Genomic DNA, 27,449 nt, shown 5'->3' with positions numbered 1-27,449 from the left:
GTCCTATGTATACCGCTGGGCAAGAAATGCATGGAATGCTATAAACTTCGTTTCGTGTTTCTGCTGTCAGTTTCTTGTTTTTTGCATTGAAAAGGACAGGTTGTTCGCGGGTTTGTGTGCTATTCTGATGCCTGATTTGGCCAGGATATGTATAAAAGATGATCCGCTGTGGCATCCCCTAACGGGAGCAGCCAAATGAAGAAGATATATATAATTAACTACATGGTGTGTGTGCTGTTTACTATAAGTATATAAACATTTCCCTTTGCAATATTTCCAAATTTTTTTTTTTATCTACTTCAAATTAATTAAATGTCAGCATCAACTAGAATATATTACTTCCCAAATTTTATAAATACAAACACAAGGCTGTGAACTATTATTTATTCATTCTTATTGTGCTTTCATTTTTATTGTACCCCTCTTGATTATCTGTGCGACCGTCTGATACCATGGTAAAGGTGCTATATAAGTAAGTGAAATGCGTTATTATTTGTTATAATAATGATTCAATAGAATTTGTAAGCAGTTTGTTTTATTGTGATTTTAACTATGCTTGTTGTCCATGTGTTCCTTAACAAATCAATCATTTATTAAACAGTTTTTGTTTAATCAAAAAATAAATATAAACAACTAAATCTGCAAAGTAGAATTCAAAGCACCGTTTGTTGAAGAGAAAGTTTAAAAAAATATATATTTTAGAGATATATTCTTTCATTCAGCAATGTGCCATGAGTGGGATTCAAACCCGGATCCCTGCAATAATTTCTGGTAGATTGCCTCTCAAGAATCACAGCTATACCTCAACTAATACGTGATATCCTTGGCGCTCAGAGCCACCACTCCGCCTACTAGTTGGATGTGAGGTATCACCTTAGATTGTCTAAGCATCCCTAAAGGACCAGCTCCAAAACAGGGTATTTGCACCAGCAGTCAGCAATGGTACACTCAGAACAAGTACCAACAACTGTAAGGTATTTTGAAATATCACTGGTCATCTGGCACCCACTAAATCAGACCATAGTAGATGGCCACATGAAATTATTGGAAAAATTGTTTACATAAAAAAGGAAATATTAAATGTTTACCACCCATATGAGCAGTTTTCCACAAGAAGCAAGCACCACCACTTTCTAATGGCTGGTATGTCATCCTAAGATAAAAAGGATTTATACGTAAATGAATGCCACAGATAAAAGTATGCCACATATGAAAAAAAGATATATTATCAGCATCTTTAAAAGACTGACAGCAGTAAAATCAAAGGGTTCCTCCATGGTCAGATAAAGTGCATACTGACAGAGGATAAGAGAAAAAGTACTGAAATCATATACAATCTAATCACAAATGTAAGGTTACATAAAGTCTATAATTAATATTCAGATACCATCAACATGTATGTACCACAGTCTGCTGAACCAGTAGTGATGTCCTAGGAAAAGAAAGAAAGGAAAAAAAAGATACACATGAAAGTCAGATATTACAGGTGAATTACAAGTTTACCAAATGGTTGTTTGCAATTTACCTTATTTTTCATTAATATCCAATTTCCAGAAGATATTCTTGTAGCAAGTTGGCTGAAAGGAAAAAATATAAATGTCACTTGTAATTAATTTGAAAAGACTCACGAATGTCAATCTGAGTCGCATACAATTTAGTGGTGCATTGCCCATGGCATGAAAGTCTTTTAACAGTTTAGAAATGTCATGCATCATCTGCACAAAACTATCATGAAATTTTTTTAAATTGACGGTACCAAAAAATAGCAGATTACTTGGTATTACAATTTAGACACATTGCTCCAAGAACTCCAACAGGAGGAACTAAATGGAAAAGAAAAAAAAAAGGTTATATCGTGCACCACTGTAGTCAATCTGACCTTTATCAAAAGCCTGGTTCACGACAGAATAACTAATCAAGCGTTTCCAAGATGTTTGTCAAAGTTTTTTTTTGTCTTCCATGCACAGCCAAGGAGTTCTTGTGAAACTTGCCTTATGGAATTTGAAGAGATGCTGGTACCTCTGAGTGCCGGCCCACTTCAAGCAATGAATATGCATCAATTACTACAGTGAAAATGATTATTAATACAAAACGTAAAGGTTCATGGTACAAACGTAACCATGCAACACAAAGTTGTTAAAAAAAATGAAGCAAATGCAAATTTCATATGTTTTCATTTCGAAGCACTCTTACTTCCATTGTCAAAAATGATGAGCAATTAGTTTCGTCACTTCTTCTTCTATTGTCTAATGGAGTTTTTGTCGCTGCTGCATCTTCATTGTTTTCTTTTGTTTAATGGAGTTTCATAGCTTGGTGCAGTGGCAGGTTATTTAAGAGGAAACTCTATAAGGCAGAACCTCAAAGCAATAGGGATCACGAACTGTGAAACGATTGGCTGAAGTTACACTTGATAGACAACTTCAAATGTTGATAATTGGATAAGTGAGTTTTTGATTGTCATACAGTAAAAACAATCTTATTCGTTGAAGTTGTGAATTAACACAATATGATTTACTGAAGTCTAATTTGATCAACAGTTATCCCGTCTCTAGATCCACCCATATTGTCTCCAGTTTGCAGCAATACCCTTCTCGCTCGGGAGGGCTGCGTACTCGTCACAATGTAGTGAGAAGTCTAGCAAAATTACACCTTTTAACAGCTAACTTGGGACCTGAGTTGCCTGGAAAGCTTGCATATTGTGATCTTTTTAGTTAGCCGATAAAAGGTGTCATTTTGCTAGACTTCTCACTACATAAATCAATGGGACATTTTAATTTTAATCAATTAATTAGTTAGCCTTTTTTCTGCTACCTTTTTCATTGAGAAACATGTTGTAGTGTAATATTTACATGCAAAAGAACTTTAGAAGACATTTGTATTTACTGTCATAGCATTAAATGCTCAACTTTATTTTACCTTTTTCTGATGAGTTTGCTCCCTCATTTGTATGTATGGTCTTGTTGCTGATGATCCTCAAAGTGAAAGGGAGAAACCATTCCACTGTAATGTCATTTGTTAGCTGATTTAGAAAAAAAGACTTCAATGTGACTTCAGCATTATAAAAGGAGGAATTATTAAAAAGCAAGTAGAATAAAATAAATTTATCACTGTATAACACACAAAAATGCTGCCTGTGCTCCAATTTAAATTTATCAAGCCTATTTTGTAATTTCTAAATTGACTCAAACAAGGTAGAGACTTGTTTAATGAAGGTAGAAATCCAGTTAAAAGTTTAATATGATTGGCAGGAACACCTACAGCCACGGTGGTCCACAGAATTGAGCATGTAAAGCACTATCTTATAACAGTGTGTGTATGGCTAAATTATAACTGTTCCATTGCCATACATGTTTCAGGAAATACAATTTTATTTAAAAAGAAATAAAGAAAATCTACAGTTTTACCTAAATATGCAATGTTTACTTATTAGCCAAGAGGTAACATTGAAAGTTTATCTTTCAAGTTACTTATGAAAATGATCTGCATGACTACTGGGGGAGTAAACGTTAACATTATACAAAGTTACTGTCTGTTATACCTGCATCTTTAATATTTTTTTTTTATCAGTATGCTGCTGCTGGAGTATGTGAATTTCCCCTTGGGGATTAATTATGTCTGTCTCTCTGTGTCTGTCTGTCTGTGAGACTTTCTTAAGAAGAAAACCCATACTGAGAATCATAATTTTAATTATAAGTGTACCTAAAAGTAGGTCTTTATAGTGCCATTATTCTGAAATTCTCAGTTGACTTGTCTGATCTGATTTGAAACTGTTACTATCATAAAAAAAAGTACTGGCCAAGCACAATAAAGCCTTCACTAATACGGAGATATTACCAGAAGTGCATTATCGGCTTTTTATTGGTGCTTCCTAGTAGTACTTTGATGGATAAAGTTATTGAATCTTTGAACCTGATACCTCTGTCAGATGCAACTGCTATACATCATGTCTTTATGTGGGTACTTTTCCACTGTAAGAACGTTTTTCGGTAACTAGAGACATTTTAGAAACTTGGGAACTTTTTGTTGCATTTCCACAGCAGGAACTGGGGTCATTTGTAGTTCCTGGTAGGTATTTCCTGGTACCTTTTTCATTCATGTATTTATTTATTTTTTTTAAGCTCCTATTCCAGGGTATGTACATTTTGTTCAAGCAGGAACTATCCCTGTGGGGTTTGAGTGAAGAATTGTGCTATTTGCTTGCACTGGCAATATCTTACAATTCTATTAGTAGTTTAGACTTAGGAGAAATATTGGTGAAAATGGAGAACCGCACTTTGCACTGCCATCACTCTTCATAGGTGCCTCCCTGGTGCACTATGCATTACACTGCATTGAAACGATAATCTCCCCTGTGCACTTGCAATCACTTTAAAGAAGTAAGTCGTGGAGGTCAACTCCCAATCACACTGCACTTCGCACTGTATTACTCTTCATAGCTGCCTCTCTGGTACACCGCGCAATACACTGCATTGAAGCAATAATCTCCCATGTTATGTCCAGAGCATTTTGATGCAATAAGATGCAGGAGTGAACTCCAGAGCAAGCCTCAGTTTACACCGCATCACTCTTTTCATGTCAGATATTTTGTATTAAGAAAATCAGTTTTTCAAATAATAAATAATATGAAATGGAGTGACTTCAAGTAGTAATCCCTCCTTTATGATGTTTGAAGCTGAAGATGATTGACTACAGTTGTTCCAGGAGCAATAAAAACCTGAAAATATCAGTTTGACCATCTACACATGCATTTTAAAATACAAACTAAAGGAAACAACAGATATTATTTAAACAGCCATGATTCATCGGTGAGAATAAATACATTCTAGGTAAAATATTTTTCCAGTCATCTGTTTTGATCCATGAGGGTGAGAAAATTAATGGATAGTAGAAATACTGTTAGTTATTTAATGCAAAATTTCAACAATTGGATAAAGAAAAAAGCGCAAACACACAAAACAGAACATGCATGACTATACTTACCTGAAGGTTTTGAAGTATTTTATTATTTTTTTATTTTTTGTGTGTGTTATTTGGGTCATGATTTTTGTAATTTATTGAGAAATCAGCTGTTTCCAGCACTGGATTTTCTGCAGCACAAACTCCAATTTGTATCCTGAGCAAGTCTGACACAAATACTATTTCCAGGCCCATATCCCAAGCATCTGTTGCAAACTTAAAGGAATATTCCTTTTTGTAAGATTTGAAGAACTGATTTTTTTTTTCACTGATTAAAAACTATTCTGTTTTTGAATTATAAATCCTTTTATATATGAGAAATGTAATCCACTTAGTGCATCTTCTAACATTTTGCAGAAATTCCTCTGGTTTCTTGTTTGAATTATTTGGTTGACATAGTGAAATAGTAAGGATGGACTTAGTCTGAGAGCTAATTTCCTTGTTTTAATTACGATTTGAAAGCATAATGGTCTGAAGTCCATGCCCTCTGACAAACTGGAAGGGTGTCTTCTACAGATGGCTTTCAGAAGGTGGAGGTGCATCCCAATCAGACAAATAAAGATGACAGTTCATGTATCTATTTGTCAGGTACAAAAACCTTAGAATACTCCTGACTGACTTGCCAGGGGAAGTTGTCCATGTCACTGTGAGTTTGGGTGAGATCTCCTACATCCAATAATTTTCGAAACTTATGCATTTCAAGTCCAGAGATCACTAAATACCTGGTATGAGCGAACCTTGAATTCGGTGTCGGCGTATCGTATGGTGTATGTACATGTCTGAAGACACATTGGCCAATTTAGAATTGTGCCATGATTTATTTTTATTTTTTTCCTTTTTTTCCCCAGATGTAGAAGGATAACTGACAGTAACAGAAAAAGAACATCCAAACTCAGTATACTGAATTTTGGATGCTTAATTTAGCTATGTTACTCTCAATTTTAAATATCTCGTTTGCTTGTTATGTGATGAGCAAAGCATCCACCTATTTCATTACAGTTCTCTTGTTCATAATATTTCTCCAAATAGTATAAAGATCAGTGGGTAAAAAGACAAGCATACTGTCAAGATTTTAATGTCAAATTTGTCACAAGACAAGGCAAAGGCAAGTCTCACTTGTATTCTGGGCCAACTGTGTAAGAAAGTGACACCACTCAAAATCATTCCTAAATAAATACTGCAGAAAAAGCAAGAATACCAAAAATTTCAAATACAATTTATAGAATCCCAGATAACAGCTTGGGTCCAATATATAGGGAGGGAGAGGAAATACAGGTGGCTGGTTCTACTAGAAAGATCAGTCACTAAAAATGTAATATATAATTACAGTTACTGAAGATTGCTAAATAAAAATAACTGTTCCTTTGGTGACAAACAAATTGGTTTTGTTAGAAACTCTGTTATATTTACAGACCTCAGTTAGTAATGCAATCTACCAATCAAAGGCAAGGAAATCAGATTTTGTATCTGAGGTAATACGTGAGCCAATAACAAAGGAAATTTACACATAATTAAGGGTTACCCAACTATAAATTGCAGAGTTTTCATAAGAGAAAATAATGATTTGGAAAAGCTCCTATATCATCCAAAATGTTGCTTCTTGTATCAAAGTAAAACATTTTTCATCATTATTCACTAATATCTCATGTTCATGTAATCTAAATTCTAGTAAAATGGAACCCTCATTTAGACTGCTGATACATTTAAATTAGACTACAAGAGAAAAATATCTTTATGGGCCACAGTGATGGTGATAACCCGAAGGGTAAACATTTCTGTAACATTTCTTAAATAAAATGTTCACCTATCCTGTTAATACTTTACTGTCAAAGCATAAACTGCTACTGTCATATTAAGTAAAAGAGTTTTTCTTTCCCACTAGCTTTGCGGTGTAAGTTGACAGCATGCACAGTGTTAAAAGTTTTTTGTCTAGTGTCTTTTTCCTTATGCCAAATTGTGCATAGAAGCTTCCACCTTGAAAATATCTAAATAATCTTCTTAAGTATATGGTTTACGTTGTTAGAGAGGTGCTATTGTTATTGTAAAATATACTTTTTGGATGGTATCTTTTATTAGTAATTACAACAGTAAAAATTAATTTACTCATGTCTTCCTGGGTTTATCTTTGGGTAGCCAGAAAAGTTCATGTTCCCTGTATGTAATATACAATTTGAAATGAAAGGGTTATTATTAGGCCTTTCCCATTCTTTGTTTGCCTGTGTTCTGTGGTAGCATTTTGATCTTATTTTATTTCATCTAAGTAATACCCTGGCCTTGGAAAGTGACCTTAGATTGAATAAAGACAATGGCCTTTCCAGTGGTGAACCCAATATTAGAGCATCATATCACTCCCCCAGAAACATGCAAGACACCATGATGTGAATCAGGCATGCAAGAGCCCTGCCATTCTTACCTCCACCCTTTTTTGTCCAGGTGGCTGAACCTTTTCCCAAACTCTCCACTGCACTGTGGACTCAATTTGCATCTGACTTCCAAATTACCTTTGGCTCAGAAGCAGCTCAGCTTTTGCTCCAAGGACAAAAAAAACTTTTTCTAGTGACTCTTGTTTCCTCTTTCCTGTGAGCCTTCCATTTTCCTTAATGAACGAGACTTCTCAGACAACCTTGCTCATTGTTGCCCTGTGATTTAGAGAGAGAATTTAAATGCACCATTGTTTAAAATATGGATTAAGTATAAACAAAAGTTGTTTAGTAATGGGTAATTTTAATTTTCAATGCAGAAAATGAAAAAGTTGAAATAATTGTGCAATACAGAAACAAAGTTTGTAGATGTGAAGAATGACTTATTTTTTTCTCCATCTGCTTGTGTTAATGATAATCACTGTGGCAGCATGCTGTTCTTGTGAGAAATTGTTGGGCACTTTCAAATCAGTGGAGAAAGACTATCCCTCCAGTGGAACTCAGGTCTATAAATTCAGTAATTTTAATGCGATATTTTTACATTTTTTAGGCAACTTGCAGCTTCTTCGGGAGATTTTGGATGAGGATTTGAATCAAGTAAACATTGCTAATTCTGAAGGAGCCTCACCTTTGATGATTGCTGCTGTAAATGGACAACTGGATGCTGTTCTGTTACTTGTAGAGAGACATGCAGACATTAATCAGCAGGATAGTGTTCATGGATGGACTGCACTAATGCAAGCTACATATCACGGGTAAAAAAAAAGTTATACTTTGATATTCATTTAGCTAATATTTCACTCTGTAGGTTTGCAGAATAAACATTGCAGGCATATTGAGTGCAAGGAATTAAGACACAGGACTTCAAGAGACAGCCGCAAAATTTTACAGAAGACCTAGAATCGGTTACTTGTTGATAAATACACAACTTTTTAAAGAAAAAAGAAGAGAACTTAAATTTAGTTTGCTTTAAGTTTACAACTCCAATTCTAAAACAGTTGGGATGCTATTTAAAATGTAAATAAAAACAGAATGCAATGATTTGCAAATCTCAAATCCATATTTTATTCACAATTGAACATAGAAAGTATATCAGATGTTGAAAGAGAGAAAATGTACCATTTTAAGAAAAGAATAAAGTCATTTTGAATTTAATGGCAGTAACACGTCTCAAAAAAGTTGGGACAGGGCCATGTTTACCAACAACAGTCCGTAAACATCTGGGAACTGAAGAGACCAGTTGCTGGACTTTTGGGAGAGGAATGTTGTCCCATTCTTATCTGATGCAGGATTCTAGCTACTCAAAAGTCCTGGGTCGTCTTTGTCGTATTTTTCATTTCATGATGCGCCAAATGTTTTCAATTGGTGAAAGGTCTGGACTGTAGGCAGACCAGTTCAGCATCTGACTGTTCTACTACGAAGCCATGCTGTTGTAATAGATGCAGTATGCAGTTTAGCATTGTCTTGCTGAAATATGCAAGGTCTTCCCCGAAAAATACGTCACCTGGATGGACAGATATTTTACTCTGAAACCTGTATATACCTTTCAACATTGATGGTGCCTTTCCAGATTTACAAGCAGCTAGTTCCATAGATACTAATGCAATGTGCTGATAACAGGCTGGATGGTGCCTTGCCTTTTTAGTCTGGAGGATGCAGCGTCCATATTTTCCAAAAAAGAATTTCAAATTTCAATTTGTCTGACCACAGAACAGTTTTCCATTTTGTTTCAGTCCACTTTAAATGAGTTTTGGCCCAGAGAAGACGGCAGGGTTTCTGGATCGTGTTCACATATGGCTTCTTCTTTGCATAGAGCTTTCACCTTCATTTGTGGATAGAACAGCTAGCTGTGTTCACAGGCAGTGATTTCTTGAAGTGTTCCCAAGCCCATGATTTCCAGATTCTTGGAATCTTTTTCATAATATTATGTACTATAGATGATGATATATTCAAAGTCTTCACAATTTTATGTTGAGGAAGATTATTTTGAAATTGTTCCACAATTTGTAGACACAGTTTTTTGCAGATTGATGAACCTCTGCTTACCTTTACTTCTGAGACTCTGCCTCTATAAGATGCTCTTCTTAAACCCAATCATGTTACCTGTTGCCAGTTGTCATAATTAGTCACAAAAAATTCCCTCCAGCTGTTTCTTTTTAGTACCACTTACTTTTCCAGCCTTTTGTTGCCCTGTCCCAACTTTTTTGAGATGTGTTGTTGCCATTAAATTCAAAATGAGCTAATATTTTTCATGTAATTGTAAAATGTCTCAACAACATTTGATATGTTTTCTATGTTCTTCTGTGAATAAAATAAGGGTTTATGAGATGTGCAAATCATTGAATTCTGTTTTTATTTACATTTTACCCAGTGTCACAACTTTTTTAGAATTGGGGTGGTACTTTTTAAAAATTATTTCTCTGTTTTGGCTGGTCTCAATCTAAGTACATTGTTGTTTATATTTTGAAGTGTGTTATAGTTTATGTAGCCTTGGGGAGGTACATCTTTTAATTCTCACCGGCTGAAATTTTGTATAAAATTAAAGACACAAGAGAGACCATTTATTCCATCATCATTGTTTACTTCGATCATAGCAAAGTTGTCCTTATATCTCCTACAGATACTTTATAAAAGTTGCTTGGGTTTCCAACTTCAACTACATGTCTTAATGTTTTGCTCCAAATACTCACAACTCTTCATCAGGAGAAGTGATTCCTGGTTTCAGTCAGAAATGTACGTCCCCTTAACTTACACCAGTTTCCTAGAGTATGTGATTTACTATATTACTAAACAAGTGATGTTGGATAATCTTCATCTGTGTCTCTCTGATGTGCAATGTTTTAAAAGTTCACATCATCACATCATTTCAAAACATCGAAGATATTCGATACTATTGTGTTGTGCGTGTTTAAAGAGATGGAGAGATGCTTGTGGATTACAATTAATTAGCTGCTCTACCCATGTACCGCAGAAGCCGTCTGCACTGAGTAGACTGCAGACATTTTAGTTTTGTTGTCTCACAGCTTGCTGCAACTCCAAATATGTAGCAGTATTCAGCAATATTATCACAGTGATTCAAAGTGGTTAATTCCAAGTTCATTTAGAATTGCTACACATCATGATGCTGTATTGGCACGAAACTCTAAAATTAGATCTGCCTCACAAAATGGATTTGAATAAATTTCTACCACCAGGAAATTAGAAGTTATTAATTACTCTTACTTACTTGAACATGGTGTCTGAGTTGTTCTCTTTCTACCATATTCTGAACAAAAAAACAGACTCGACATGCGTTATAGAAAAAAAAATCTTACATTGTATTGCCATGTCTTGGCTATAGCAAATATTTTGCTTCTTCTTATCACGCATGCAAATGACATGACACAAAAAAATGCATAATGCTGAGTGTTGATTACTATTGTGAGCTTGCAGTGTACGATGTACATGCAGAGGGACAATGGCACTGGCTTTTTAAAAAAAGATGTAAGGCACTCCTTTGATATATAGAATAATCAGTTTATTTCAGATTTATTATCGTGTACACAGTACAATTGCATTTTTTTTTACCCATAAGCAGTTAAAGTGGAACCTCCTAATTGCTTATTACATTGACACAACAGGACAGGGGGGCTCCCAATGGAGGTTGGTGCATGTGCATTTTTGTATATGATATTGAAGAGAAGGCGTCATTGAGTGACACTGGTACCAGCCCACTTCAAACACTGCCTTCAAGACCAAACAATTACCACCATGCTGCCACTTTCTTTGTCCGGCACCTGAATCTCACTGCATAGGTTATCTAAAATATAACACCACAAGGATAGACTCAAGCTGCCCTGAAACCCTGCCATGATAAATGGGTTAAGAAAACCAATGGCAAAAAAATAAATAAATATTGTAACGTTGCTGACAAGTTACATTACCTTGGGGATTATTTGACCCACGATATGAATCAACATTCCTCACGCAAATGAGCTGCTTCACAGTACCCTCAAAAGAATTACAACTTGTGTGGCTACAGTAAGTTATCATTTTAAGCAGGGTGAGCTACTGTATCTAAAAGTGTGCTGAAAAGAGTGACAAATAATGGGAACTTGGAGTCTGAGACCACCGCAATGGTACATACCTACACTCTTCCCATTCAAACTTTGTGTGTGATACACTCATCAGACTGCCTTCCCTTGACAACAGGGCACTACTGCTAAACTAGCTAAAGTCAGCAATCCCAAGAACCTCCTGTGGCGAATATGAGTGCCTGAATGCTTTATTGTGAGGCACACAACGAAAAAGTAATGGCTGCAAGTTTTTGGAGCCAATCAACAATGTTTATTTATATTGATGATTTACCCAGCAAATTGTCAAAGGACGATATCACTGACCATTGGCTCAACCCCGGTTCAAACACAGACCCTTGAGAGAACTCCACTTAAATGTTTTCTGTTTGTCTCCAAGCAGTTAGCCAATTATGAAATCACAGTATGTTGCATTTAATACCAATGACTTTTTTTAGTTTTAAAATTAATCTTTGGTGCAACATGTATCAAAGCCTTGACAAATTTGACATATTTTATCAAAATGTAATTGGGCACAGAGACTTGAAGTTTTAATACTTAGCTCTGATTCCTCATATAAAAGATGTTTTAATTCCAATCCTGATCAGTGTTTGCATGATGTCTGCATATCAGTTTTCAATGGATACTCAGATTTCCATCCACAGCCCAAGCAAGTGTGTTATAGCAATTGACTAATCTAAACTGGTCTGCCATAAGCAAGTGTGCCACAAACATAAGCAATTCTTTATAGAAATAGTTTCTACAGTGTTAGCATCAGTAGTGTCAGTACTTTTCAGTACTTCCTTAACCTGAATGAATTGGTATTTGTCAAAATTATTTAAAATGCTTGTTTGTTCAACACAAACATGCTATGAAGAGGTGACTACAGATATGTGTAAAATTAATTCAAACTGGCCTCTGGCATGACTAAACAGGGTCTAGTCTCTAGCTATTAATTACCATCTAAGGCACAGTTGTTCAAGTAAAAGAGTCTTTCACTTTTTCTCAATTCAATTTCAAATACAGAGTCTTACCCAAATTAACGTTCCTCAATTGACGACTGAAACAGAGTACCTTTAATTGTCCACTCTGGGGCTGCTTCCAGGGTATGCCCTCGAGATGTCACCACTACCCTCCACTGCCACACCACAGTTGGGGAAAATAAAATATGAACAGAAAGGTATGGGAAAACCAAACTTTTCTTGCATGCACTGTACGTATTTACAATAATGCTAGGAGTGTTGTAAGAGATGTACTGTTCAGTTCTAGATTTTGGGAAGTATCAGATGTTCAATATTTAGAAATGCTTTTCCTGTTTGCACTTGGAATGCCAAAAAGTTGAGAGTAAACTAGAAATAATGTCAGTTTTAACTAAGTCGACTTCTCAGGGAAACTGGTATGGTAATTAATTTCATTTGCAGAACACGTGATATGCATCAGTTTTGACTCTGGAACAAGTGCTTTTTTCTGTAGCTATCCAGTAATAAGAATGTAGATGGTTTTGATTGTGAACCTGTAAAATGTAAATGGAATGGGCTTTTTTTATCGTAGAAGTGCAACAATCATGAATTTTACTGCTAATGCTGATCTTTCTATCTCTGTTTCTCTCTCTCTCTCTCTGTCTCTCACTCTGTCTCTTTTTCTAAAGATAGATTTATAAACTTTGCTAATTCTCTGGCAAAATATAGGCACCTTTCCAAAATTAAAGGTTTATATGGGTTGCATTGTCCATTTCATTTAGGTTATCTGAATGACCAATTTATGCAATATAATATATAGGTATTAAATGTCCAGAGTTTATCTCCAGTAATGGCAGGAGGCTTGCATATTTCTTTTATGTCTGCTAGCTAAAATGACTGAAGTGAACCATCTCCCTCAAGATATCAAAAGACTTTCATATGCAGTTACATTGATTTCTTTTGAATCCAGTAGTGTTGGCAGTAAGTATTTTTCTTTCACGTAATTTTTAAATCAGACATTCAATGGCTCATGCCTGCAGTGCTGAAACAACTGAAAGAGTTTGTGTTACCTAAGTCTTACAATTATTATGATAGGAAAAAAATCAAATACATGTACGTTTGCAATGAGGAATATTCAACCCCATAAAGATTGTAAGGATTTACCAGGGAAAGTTTTTTCAAAGAGCTAGATTTTGCTTTGGATGAATTCTTCAGTTGAGTTATACCCAAAATCAACAAAGAAAATGTATTATGTATTATTCATGACTAACAGGATATTTTATTAATATAGCAGTGTCACAATTATTCAACCCCTATATAATATTGCTGTTTTTAAAACCTTCTGCTAGTTTTATAGCCTAAAGTGGAGCTAAAACATAATTAATCCTTTGGGAATTCTATAGTGATCCTTAATTGGCTTAAACTGTGATGCACATATACAGGGGTGGGCAAAAGTAGGTTTACAGTTGTTCGTATGGAAAAAGACATGCAGGTTATGATTATTGCAATAGCTTTATTAACACAATAGATTTATTAACTTTGTTAACTCAAAACAATGTCACAATGGCACAGTGCCCTTAGGTACAATCTCATAAGTGCTCAAATTGTTAGCCTTCATTATTTACACATTCTTGTAGTCTACTTGCTACACTCAAGCACACTTTGGCACACAGTTCTTTATTGTCATCAATTTCTTGACTGGCTACATAAGAGAAGCATATCATTTCATCCATGTGATGTGGTTGTGGTATGTGGTTGTCGTCAAAAGACATTATCTTTGACAACACCCCAAAAGAAGTCCATTGGAGTGAGGTCTGTTGATTGTGCGGGCCATTCCACTGGCCCTCATCGACCTATCCACCAGTTCAGTAATTGTTCATCAAGAAACTCGCACACTTTCATGGCATAGTGTGGAGGACCTCCGTCTTGTTCAAAGAAGAAATCTTCATTATCATGCTGTCTCTGTAATTGTGGTAAAGCAGTGTCCCTCAGCATGTTAAGATACAGGTCATGTGTAAGAGTTGTAAGGAAAAAAAATGATTTTCCAAGTACCCCTTTACACGAAACAATAACCCCCCAGCTGATTCAACTGTTCTTCTGTCATTACTTGGGGATTTTCTGTGCAATAGTAGACACAGTTGTGGCGATTTAAAGCACCTGAAAGTTTAAATTGAGCTTTTTCGGACCGAGTAATTTTATCAATGATGCCACTGCCTTATCTTCATTCATAACCACTTTGCAGAATTGTAAACGGCGATCCATATCATCCTCTAATAACCCATGAATCAATCTTGGCCGATACATTGTCATTGTCAAACATAAATGTCGCATTAGACGACTCAAAGATCTATGGGAAATGCCCAACTCAAACGAAGCTCTTTCTTTTGATTTTCTGGGGCATTCTGTAAATGCCAGAATTACTAAAAAGTAATTTTCCTGGTTGTTAGCATTCACCAGTCGACAGCTTTTTGGAGCATTACAGATGGACCCAGTTTTGCCAAATTTACCATGTATTCTGTAAATTGTCTGCTTGGTGGAGGTGTATCAAATTGTTCAGCCCATTTCTATCAAACCTTTCCCATATTACTTCTCTGTCTTCCAATATTGTTTAAATATCCACTTTCGTTAGTCATTGGTAAATTACCAGCCATCACTACCTAAAAGAAAAATCATAAGTAAGGCTATGAAATGATAACAAGAAGAAGAAGAAATACTCACCTTAAAGAAGCAGGCATGAGGTAGCTTGTCATCTCTTTTTATTTCTGTTTACAAAAATGGAGATCCCCACAGTTACTGGATTAGCAGAAGGCATACTCCCTGCAGAATAGGTGTAGCCCTTATTTATACAGTTGGCTCTCATAACTGATTTGCATTCAAGGCACCTTGCTCACACAGAATAAGGCTTCACTGATTGATTAAATGACAAATTTTGCATATCACAGTCCAGGCACCCCGCTCACACAGAATAAGGCTTCACTGATTGGTTAAACCACAAAATCATATGCTATACTTTTAATCTCCTTTATTCCAATTGTTTTTAAAGTTCATTCCCCAGGTTTATTGAAACGTCGCCATTTCCTGAGTACATGTTGTATCACATGTTTAACTGTTTAGGCTGAAAATGCCTCATGTCGGCACGTGCACATTTGACTGAACCTGGCACGGCCTGGCCCAGCACAGGGAACTGAGGACCCCAGTGTCGCCCTTATAAGCCCTTGCCCAGGGGAGAACCAAGAGGCCTGGGTAAATCTCTGACCTTAGAAATTTCTTTCCCTCACTCTTGGCGGGGGCTCATTCCACTGATTGTTGAGTCATTGAGGGCCCAGGCAGCAGACCTTTGCCACACTCGATCTGCTGAGTCTGAAGGGGGCCCTGGTAGACTTCATGGAAGTCTGATCCCAGCTGATATGTTCCTATGGATTACTAGTTCTACTGCTGGGTCATGTAGGAAAAGCGGGCAGTGGGTCATGTGAAAAAGTGGGTAAGCAACAAAATTGTCTAAGTTCATGCGGGCAGAGGGTCATGTAAATCCAAAATGACATGGGGTCATGTATAAAATGGACAGAGGGTCATCTAAAATCAAAGCAGACATGGGGCCATGTAAAAAATGGGCAGAGGGTCATGTAAAATACGGGCAGATGGTCATGTAAAGCCAAAGCAGACATGGGGTCATCTAAAAAAACAGACAAGGGGTTGTGTAAAACCAAAGCAGACATGGGATCATGTAAAAAACGGGCAGGGGGTCATTTAAAAACAAAGCAGACATGGGGTCATGTAAATCCAAAGCTGACATGGGGTCAAGTAAAAAACAGGCAGAGGGTCATGTAAAATAGCTACATGACCCTGTGTCTATATCATTCTTCTAAGGGAACACCGGCAGCCCTGGCAGCACCTTTCCCAGAAGTCTGGTCGCAACTGATATGTTTCTGCATATTACTAGTTTGGCTGTCATCAAGGGTCCTAGGACGTGGAGCGGAAGTCCTAAAGGACCCATGGATGGCCCGGCCATGCCAGGGGGAGAACAGGGGAGCCCGGGCAAACTCTGCCTTGGCCCGGCACCCCTCCCGAAGGCACCTTCAGCGTCGGGACTTAGAAAAGTTTTTGGGCAGTCCTGAAAACACTGACCCTCCTTTCAAAGGTCAGCTCCACGTAGGCATGGACGGACATGTGCATCCCCCCCATACTTGGGGGTAGGTAGGTCTGCCAAGGCTGGATGTTTTCCTCCTGGATCCTGGTGTCCTTCCTGAGTGGTCCGTGGGATGACTCTCTTTCTGTCTTTCCTGGCGGAGGTCTGGATGGGCCAAGGCCAGGCTCCTTCGGGATCGGGACTTGGAAATCTTTTTGGGCAGTCCCAACCTGACCCCTCTGGACGGGGGTAGGTCTGTAAGGGCCAGCTGTTTTCCTCCCCGGGCCTGGTGGCCTTCCCTGAGTGGACCACGGGATGGCCCTCTCCTCTTCAAGCCTGTCCCAGAGGCAGCCAAAGAAGCGAGATTGACCCCTGGCGACCAGGTGGGCCTCCATCATTGGTGATGACCCCTGGCCCTTCTCAATAGCCTACCTTCTGGAGAGACGGGGGTTTTGCCAGAGGAAGGTCTAAGCTTCGTGCAAAGTTTCGACATGGGGTGGACTTTGTTTGTTTCTCTCATTTCCTGGACCTCTCCTCCTACTGCCCAACTCTTCTGTCTTCCCGAGCAGGGGTGAAGTCATTGAGCAGGCGGGGAACTTCTGGGCATTTTCTCAGGGGATGGTGGAAGCTTCAGCATTCCTCCCACCCTTCGGATGAAGTCATGTGGGCTTTTGGGTCTCCATCGTCTCGGCCGACATAAAAGGGGGGCCTGTGTGTGTGGGGGGGGTACCAATCAGCCTCACGATCAGTGGGTATTCCTCCCATGCCAAGCAGTCCTACGCTACAGTAGCCTCGGGCCATGGGAAGGGGGTCGGCTGAACCCCTTCTGCCCGCACGGAACTCATTTCTTTGGCACCCTGAGACAAGAGCACAGATTCTGCCCCCTCTCTGCGGGGTGCCTGGGCACTGCCTTTCCTAGCAACAGGCCTGGTTTAGGAAACCTCCTGCCTGGGGGGTCCAATGACGACAGATGACGGCGATCTCGAGGGAACCCAGCTGGACCCGTGACAGCCTAGCCACCGTCTGTTGGAGGTGCAGTCCTCCCTGTGGTGCAGCTGGATGTGTAGCCTAGAGAGGCCCGGGTGGCAGGTGCTACGCTCCCGGGCACCCGCCCAGAGCTCTCGTCCCACGTGACCCGGGATGGTCACAAAGTTGCCTTAACCACCCTTGTCGGCTGGCGGGGTTAAACTGGGTGCCTACCTGTATGCTTTGGTAACATAGTTCAATGACCTTGGTGCACCTCCCTTCCCTGCCCTGTGTTGGGGGGGGGGGGGCAACTGTGGGCACTTGGACCCTGTGCCAACCCTCTGCAGTGCCTCTTGTTCCTCCTCATTGGTCTTTTGACAGACACGGAGAGAGAGACTACTCTTGGCGGTTGATCACTTGATTAGTGTGTCGATGAAGGATGCAGCTAGCTGCGAGAACTATGATGCGGCTGTCTGCCTGGGGATGGACTGTCCGCAGTACGTCCTTCGCTGCACCATACCACTGGGGTCAGTGGCAAAGTTGGCTCCCCACCTGACTCGTCTTGAAACACAGACCAAGGAGTCTAACACATGCACAAGTCGGAAGGTCTCACTCAAAACCCTGTGGTGCAATGAAAGTGAATGCTGCCAAGGCGGCAGCCATGGAAGTCGGTACCCGCTAAGGAGTGTATAACAACTCACCTGCTGAATCAACCATCCCTGAAAATGGACGGCACTGGAGCGTTGGGCCCATACTCTGTTGTCGTGAAGGCCGAAGTGGAGCAGGGTTCTATGTGAATAACAGTTAAACATGGGTGAGTTGGTCCTAAGGGAAGGGCGAGCCCCTTTCCAAATTGTGGGTCAATGGCCTCCGTCGCCCCTGGGCCAATTGAAAGGGTGTCTGGTTCAGATCCCTGAATCCAGAGTGGCAGAGATGGATGCCCCCTTGGTGGTATGATCCAGTGCAGTGACTCATTGAAGGGCAGGGCTGCCTTGGAATGGGTTCATCCCGAGAGAGGGGCCCGTTGCTTGGAAAGTGTTGCCATTCTGGGGGTGTCCGGCGATCCGTCACTGGCCCTTGAAAATCGGGAGGAGAGGGTGTACATCTTGTGTTGGGTCATACCCATATCCGCAGCATGTCTGCAAGGTGAACAGCCTCTGCCATATTAGAACAGATAAGGAAAGTCGGCAAGCCGAATCTGTAACTTCAGGATTAGAATTGGCTGGGGTGCAATGTGGAACTGGACAAGGCACCAGGGCTGTCCCCTGTTGGCAACTCTGGATGCACGTCGAGCCCTTCCCATGGATCACCCTAGCTGTGTTGCTCTTTGGCCTTCCTCTGCTGCCCTACCCCTCTCCCTGTTTTGGGAGGGGGGGCTGGGATTGGGTGCCAGTGTGTGGCCTCAGCTGGTGCCTAGCAGCTGTCTTAGAACTGGTACGGACCAGGATAATCCAACTGTTTAATTAAAACTGTTCCTATCATTATGAAGCAGAATTCACCGAACGTTGGATTGTTCACCCACTAATAGGGAAAGTGAGCTGGGTTTAGACCATCGTGAGAGGTTAGTTTTACCCTTTTGATGATGGTGTTGTTGTAACAGCAATCCTGCTCAGTACAAGATTAACCGCAGGTTCAGACATTTGGTGTATGTGCTTGGCTTAGGAGCCAGTGGTGTGAAGCTACCATCTGCAGAATTATGACTGAACGCCTCTAAGTCAGAATACATCCTAAATATGACGATACCCTAACACTGCAGATCCTTGGAGGGCTAGGTCATTCAGGCACAGAGGGTTGTTTGAGACGGGGCCGGGAGCAGCCCGGATTAGCAGCTACTCCCTCTTCCTCTTCTGCACTGCACACTTGTGAGGAACCCAATGCTAAATCATTCGTAGATGACCTGATTCTGGGTTGGGATGTCGTACTGTGCAGAGCAGCTCCCTCGCTGCAATCTATTGAAAGTCAGCCCTCGAGCCAAGCTTTTGTCCCCTTCCCCCTTCCTCAACCACACCACCTATGTGCCCAGAAGATGGCCCGGGGGCTTTGTACACGCGATTGGCCTGGCGGGTACATGACCAGATGTCCGTTTGCCTCTGGCCGGGTGCTGTGAAGACACTGAAGTCTGATTTAAAGGTGGTGGTGGGGCTTAATAGTCAATAAGGCAGGGGGTCATCCAAAAAATAAGAAACTGGTCAGGTTCATAGGATGGATAAATGACCAGATGTCCGTTTGCCTTCAGCCCGGGGCTGTGAAGACCCAGAACTCTGATTTAAAGATGGTAGTGGTAGGGGCTTAATAGTGGAAAAGACAGAGGGTCATGTAACTTATAAGAGGCAGGAGTGGTATAGGGCCCAGTGCAGTGAAGTAGCAGAGGTCATGTAGCCGGGGAGGGCATGCCAGCTGGGAGCAGAGGGTCATGTAGGATGCGAGGCAGATGTAAACCTACTTTTGCCCACGTGTCCCGGCTACATGACCCTCTTTCTCCGAGTTAACATTACCCTCTGCAGGATGGGCAAAAGTAGGTTTACAGTTGTTCTTATGGAAAAAGACATGCAGGTTATCGTTATTTCAGCGAACTCACAACTGTAAACCTACTTTTGCGCACCCCTGTATAAACCCAACCCATGAAGGTGCTGAAGGTGAGTTGCAATCATGGGTAGGACTAATGAACTTTCACAAAAGCTGAGAGAGGAAAATATTTTATTGCACCTTAAAGGCATTGTACTTAAGATGATCTCCCAAAAATTGAACATTCCCAGGCACATCATTGGGAGCTTTATAAGGAAGTTTAAAACTTGTGGCGGATCTGCAAACCTCCATGGCTGAGGGAGAAAGCTCAAAATTTCATCAAGAGCCCTTAACAACTTAGTCAGGACAACTAAGAAAAGCTACTGCAAAACACCTACAGCATGACCTGATGAAGGCCGGGACAAGAGCATCAGTGACAACTATAAGATGAACACAGCATAAACAAGGACTTAAAGGCCACTCTGCAAGTTGTATTCCACTCTTGATCACAAAGAAAATCAAAGGTCGACTAGAATATGCCAGGAGAAATTTGGATAGGCCTGCAGAGTTTTGGAAACAGTTCTATGGATTGATCAATCTAAATTGGAACTGTTGGGACACATGGACCAGTGGTATGTCTGGTGTGAGAAAGGCCAGGTTTATGACCAAAAGAATACCATCACTACAGTCGAGCATGGAAATGGGTCACTGATGATGTGGGGATTTTTTCTTTTGCAGGAAATGGCAATCTTGACAGTGTATCTGGAATCATGAATTCCCAGAAATGCCTGACCATTTTAAGGAGGAACATGATGCCTTCTGTTCAGAAATTAAATATTGGTGATCATTAGACTTTCCAGCAAGAGAATGATCCCAATCACACCTTCAAGTCAACCAAAGCTGTGGTTGAGAAATAGATCCTGCAGTGTCCTGGAGTGGCCTTCTCAGTCCCCAGATTTAAATCCCATTGAAAATCTTTAGTGGGATTTAAAGAAAGCCTTTGCAGCATGGAAGCCATCAAACATAAATGAGCTGGAGGCGTTTACACGTGAAGAATAGGCAAAGATTCCAAAAAAGAGGTATAAGAAGCTTTTTATCACTTACCAAAAATAGTTATTAGAAGTTATAAAAGCTGAAGGGTGCTCCCCAAAGTACAGAAGCAGGGGGTTGAATAATAGTGCACATGCACATTTATGAAAAGAGTTAAATTTTAAATTTGTCAATTTATGTAACACTAAAATGTATAAAATATTTTTTGTTGTTTAATGAGGCTTTTTGTCATATTTTCATTAATTTCGGTTCATATCACTATAATGTCTTTTGAGGTGTGGGGATTGAATATTTGCAACTGTAGCTTTTAAATATTAAAATACATAGGTGTACAGTCATCCCTCACCTATCGCGGGGGTTACGTTCCAGAGTCCCCCGCAATAGGTGAAAATCCGCGAAGTAGCAACCTTATATTTATTTTATTATTTATATATATTTTAAGGCTTTTTAAATAAAACATATCCAAACCTTTTACCTTTTCGGCAATCGTTAGCATCTCCAGTTGGCGCTTGGGCACGGCCCCTGAAGCAGTAGCAGGAGCAGATCGTTTTGGAGCCATAACGAAGGATTTAGGTGTACCATGGCAAGTCCATGCCAAGTAACACCATGCAGTTACATCCACAAATCCTGATTACAGCTGTTCTGTGTAAAAACTAAGCTGTGTGCTAACCATGTCCAGAAGCACTATTGATTTCACTGGGTTGGAGGCTTCTGGGATGGACCATGACATAGTGGAAACATCAGTGTTGGACAAAGTGGGAGCCTGAACTGCAAATAAAAAAAAAAGTTAAAGTGCATGTGCTTTATAAAGTGTGTATTATGTACAGAGAGGGGAGTGCTGCAGACACAGAGGGGGAACCAGTCATCGAAGTCTGATAGTACTGTGTGTGTGCCATCATCTAAAGGGAGCTAGCTGTTTATGGAAGCAAAGGATGCATACTCCATAGAATCCATAGTATGCACACTGAAACAGAGGGGACATTTCATACAAGTTTAATAGTACAGACTGCCCGTGATGGACACCGAGTGCCCTCAAACTCTACTCCCCATGTGCACCAAGACTTCAAATGAGCTTCAACCAGCACTGGAAAACAAGTACTGTATTGTGGAAGAACAGATTTATATTTTATGTCATTTATTGAAGAAATACACATTGTGTCCTCTGGACCCAAGAAGAAAAAGACCATCCAGACTGTTAACCGGCTACAAATCCAGAAGCAAATTTCTGAGATAATATGGGGTTGTATCAGTGCTCTTGGCAAGGGTAATTTGGACTTCTTTAAAGGCACCATTAATGCTTAAATGTACATGCAGATGTTAGAGGAACATAAGCTGCCTTCAAGATGACATCTGTTCTATGGATGCCTATCTATATTTCATCAAAATCATGCAAAACCACATTCTGCACCTGTTACAAAGTCATGGCTGCAAAGGCCTGCTTGCAGTTCTGACCTGTCCCCAAACCAGAATGTATGGTGCATTTTGAAATGCAAAATGCAACAACGAAGAGTGCTGTACACGTTAAGACTTACTTGCAGAAAAAAGAAAAAAAGACAAAATTACCCCTAAAGCACTCATTAAATTAGTGTTTTTGATACATAAATGTTAAATGTTGTGAGAAGGAAAGGCAATGTTACAAAAGCAGTAAATTCTTTACTGTTCAAACTTTTCTGGAATATGTTGCAAGTGTCAAAATTAAATGTTTACTTTTGAAAAAAAGTACCATTTAGATGTAACATCTACTAATTCATTAAATAATAGGATATTTTCATTCATTAAATAATAGGATATTTTCAGATGAAATGGTAATTTACTATCATTTACTAATCACACACAAATATATGTGTGTGCTACTTGTCATATTCACTTTTACATTTGTATATTTTCATCTTTCATGTTAGTATGCCACTAATTCATTTTGCATTACTTTCTTTTGTGTAAAACAAGAACAAGCCCAGCTGTCTTTACAATTGCACACATTAGTTTCCTGTTTTATCAGAGTAAAGTAATAATATACAAATCCAAAACACTGATATCTGTGTATCTCCAGGCTCAATCATCCTTGACTGCATTTTTGTTTTTGTTTAAATAAGCTAAATATTGTGCACAAAAACCCACCTGCCGTAGACAAATAAAAATGACATGTGGCTAGAGAGCTTCTTGGCAGTTCCCTTCAACAGAGACAGCAAATAAATCCTTCATACAATGTAAAAATTATAAACAGTTTACTTTGTGTGTTAACAATATGTAAGCAATTTTTTTATGGTTGCTTAAAAAAAAACAATCTTCATCTTCATGTTTGTGGTTTGTCCATATAACACAGCATGCTTGGTTCACGCAGTCAGTGAATTTCAATGTTAAATTATGTGGCTATCTAAAAATGAACGATATGAAGTTCACTAGATCTGGTGTTAGAAAATTACTTTGAAATGAGTCAAGGGTGAAAGGCAATGAGTAAAACACACTTTTTCTAATAAAGAAATGTATCTGCAAAAGACAAGTTCAGAAAATATCTGAATCTTGTGACATTTAGTGGTGATCTAGTAATCTACTGTACACTATCAAATGTAAAAACAACAAACTGCTTAAATATCCAAATTTACCACTCATGGCTCTTCACAAGTCATTCCTTTCATTTACAATTCTTCTGGCGATTTAATGTGTCCCAGTGAGGTGTTTTGTTTTATTAACTCTCTCAACTTAACTAATGTCAGAGGAAATGGGTTCATCTACTTATATTCATCCACTTAAGATGAGAGCACAAGAAAATAATTACTGCTTTCTTGTGTAAATATTAGATGCACAATCAAAAGTAAAGCACTTTCCACAATGGTCAACTTTTTCACAAGTACAAGCATCTATGAATCTCTTAGTTGTGCTAAAAATCAATACAGTATTGACTGCTGATTGCATTTGAGGAGCAAAATAAAAGCTTCATTATACCAAACTCTGGCCTATTTACCAGTACATCATTAGTTTGTGTGTGCAGATTGTGTCTCTCCTAGCATTTTTTTATGATGAATATGATTTTTTTTTAAGTTTATGAGAAATCATTGTTCCTAGGAACCTGAATGATTCAACCTGATGCACAACTATAACTACTCTTGTGGAGAAAGAACAGTGAGAATAGTTTATATACATTAATATTTCCAACACTTTTTGAGGATGTTTGGTTCAAGGGGACCCAATTTTAATGCATGCAGCTAATCTCAAACATTCACATCTGCTAAAACCTGAGGACATTAGAGTCTGAAAAATGGGATCATACACTGAGTGTCTGCTTTTATAGCTACGCCTACATCATAGTTGACAACATATGTCCTAAGAACAACCTGGATTTATTAGGGTATGAACTCAACAAGTAGTTAAACTATAATACTTTGTTTTTGGCCCATGTTGGTTCACATGTGTACAATAGCTTTTGCAGAAGATGGTGATAGAGCTGAACTCCAAATAAAGTGTTCCATATTTTTCGACAGATGCACAATATAAACTAAAATCTCTTGACCTGAGGAAGTAAAGATCTGCCATTTAGGGATGTACCTGTATGGAATTGATGTCCAGATGTCCTATGGTATACATGTGTCACTCCATTCAAAGCACGAAAACCAGTTTGGGCTACATAAACACACACCATATCCTTATGAAGCCACCATTAGTCTGCATTATTGAAGCACTGGGTTCACTAGGCGCTTTTCTATGTCCTCCTTCTGTCATCAGCCTACATCTATAGGAGAAGGGATTCACCACACTTGTCATAATACAACAAAAAATAAGAAGGGGATTAAATTAGGTTGTTGAAAGCCAAATGCATCTTTTGAAAACACATGATGAGTTATACATTACAGTTTGTGTGTTTTGCCATCACTATTCTACTAGCTGATTAGTTATAGTCTATATGTTATTTTGAACATATCATATCAACTTCTTCTTTTTTTTAACATTTTATTGATTTTATTAAAATCAAATAACATTTCATACAAGCAATTCAAGTTTAACAAAACTAGGTTAGAAACAAATCAACCCCCACACATGTGAGAGAGCTAGGCCCACAGAGTAAAACTTTAAACTAGTAAACTAAACATGTTTCTAACTTCATGAGGGAGCAGCTCGATTGGAGTTTTCCAGAGAATACCACAATTGGCAGCTCCACCATTGGCGCCCCATTCTCTTAACAGATGAGAACAGATTCACACTGAGAACATGTGACAAATGTGAAAGAGCATCCAGCATGACCGGTTTTGCAGTTGGTCAGTGATGATCTGGTAAGGTATATCGTTAGAGGATCCATATGCTAGGCAACAATAACCTGAGTGCTGTTAGGTACCGGGATGAAATCCTCAGAGCCATTGTCAGACCTTATGCTGGTGCAGTGGGCCCTGGGTTCCTCATGGTGCAGGACAATTCCTGCCCTCATGTAGCCAGAGTGTGTAGGCAATTTCTGAATGTTGAAAGCATTGATGCCTTTGACTGGCCCTCATGTTTCCTAAACCTGAATCCAATTGAGAACCTCTGGGACATTATGTATCGGTGCATCTCATGCTGCCATGCAGCACCACAGTCCACGAGTTCACTGATGTCCTGATCTAGGTCTGGGAGGACTTTCTCTCAGGACACCACCTGCTGTCTCATTGGGAGCATGCCAGACATTATCGGGAGTCCATATAGGCACATGGGGCCATAGACACTATTGATCACATTATGAGTTGCTGTGATGAAATTCATGCAAGTTGGATTTCAATTTTTAACTTTGATTTTTGAGGTGACGTTGAATCTAGCCCTCAATGGGTTGGTGATTTTGGTTTCCATTGACCATTATTACATCATTTTGTTCTCAATGAGTTACACAGTAGTACTCAGTAAAGATTTACCACTTGAATATTTCGTTCATCGAGATCCGATGTGTTATGTGTGTAAGTGTGCCCATAGACAAAATGCTGCTGAAAAGGGAATAACAGAAATCACCATGCAACTTTCTGTCAATGAAAAAATAACATTTCATAGGGTGAAAATGGGGATATACGACAAATACCTATGATGAAAGCTTTTTGACCACTCATGGGAGGGACAGAGGGAACGAGGGAGGCAGGGCAGCACAAGCTGGGGCAGGACAGAGCGGGGTGAGGAGGGATCTGTGTGAGTGCTATTGCCTCCTTAGCATTAGACCTGAGCGTTACTCGGTCTGCAAAAACCGTGCCAAAAGCATTATTCCCGAGTATCAACTGTACAGATGCATCTTGCGTAAGTGTTAGAACCGAGAATCACTTGTGCTATAAAAGTGCTGTCAGTGATGCCAATCTTTCAGTAATTATGAAATGTCTGTACTTTACCAACATTGAAAACTTTGATGAGAATACTTATCCAGCATCCAAAATGAAGAAAATTTGGGAATGGTTACATTCCATACCGCAATGTCAGTATCGATGAAAGTCTCATGGCTTATAAGGGCAGACTGTCATGGATACAGAACATCACGTCAAAAAGAGCAAGTTTTGGTATAAAGCTTTACGAGCCTTGTGAATCTAAAGCATTTGGAATTCGATTTTGTACACAGGGGAAGGGACAAGGTTTGATCCCAAATACAATCAGTACGGTATTGCTACATCATCTGTGCCAACTTTGATAAATGATCTGTTGGATCAAGGTTACTGTGTAACCATGGACAATTTCTATACTTCGCCAGAAGTATTTGACATCTTGCTGCAAATAAAGACTGATACATATGCGTCCTAACTGTCATGGCATGCCTGAAGACTTTGGCAGAGCTAAATTACAGGCCAGTGCACTAGTAGCTTGGCAAAAAGGGTAGCGTGCTTACGCTGAAGTGGAAGGAGAAGAAAGATGTTTGTCTTCTTAGCGCTATACATAATTGAGATACAGTCTCTGTTCAGATAAAAGGCAATAATCAGGTTACAAAGCCTTGTGCTGTGGTTGACTACAATAGCACGATGGGAGACTTAAATCGTGTGGTTCAAGAAATTACTTTCTATCCCGTTATGCAGAGGCAACAAAAGGAATGCTACAAAAAAATATTTCGTCATCTGGAGGAACAGTGCATTAGGAATGCATTCATGTTATACAAACAAAAAGCTGGCAAAACTGTATCCCATACAAACTTTACATGCCAGCTTCTAGAACAAATCATTGCTGCACATCCACCATCCACACGAGTAATTAACCATAGTAAAAAATAGTAAAACTTAATAAACTGAAAGAAAATCGTTTTATGTTGCATTAGAGGTATTTGTTGTATTATACATTTTCATTCTGTTTGGCTTTGAAATTAACATGCAAATACTTTTTAAAGTTACACTTTTACTGTAAAACTTCAATAAAAACAATATTTGAAATTAACTTTTTGTCAATATCGGCATCGTGACAATGCACTGTATAACTGCCCATGAGTGAATATCGT

The 27,449-nt window shown here is 39.1% G+C and overlaps 1 protein-coding gene across 1 annotated transcript in view; it reads left to right on the top strand.

The window, feature by feature from the left end:
- The window catches only part of LOC114653540 (ankyrin repeat and SAM domain-containing protein 6-like), a 271,092-nt gene that overhangs the window by 73,331 nt on the left and 170,312 nt on the right, over nucleotides 1-27,449 (top strand). Inside the window, exon 4 of the mRNA XM_028803920.2 lies at nucleotides 7,927-8,131. Within this exon, the coding sequence (XP_028659753.1) occupies nucleotides 7,927-8,131 (205 nt within the window). The remainder of the gene's footprint in view (nucleotides 1-7,926; nucleotides 8,132-27,449) is intronic.

Source organism: Erpetoichthys calabaricus, chromosome 6 (genome assembly GCF_900747795.2).
Source record: "Erpetoichthys calabaricus chromosome 6, fErpCal1.3, whole genome shotgun sequence".
Taxonomy (NCBI): domain Eukaryota; kingdom Metazoa; phylum Chordata; class Cladistia; order Polypteriformes; family Polypteridae; genus Erpetoichthys; species Erpetoichthys calabaricus.
This window is presented reverse-complemented; position numbering and strand designations above follow the sequence as displayed.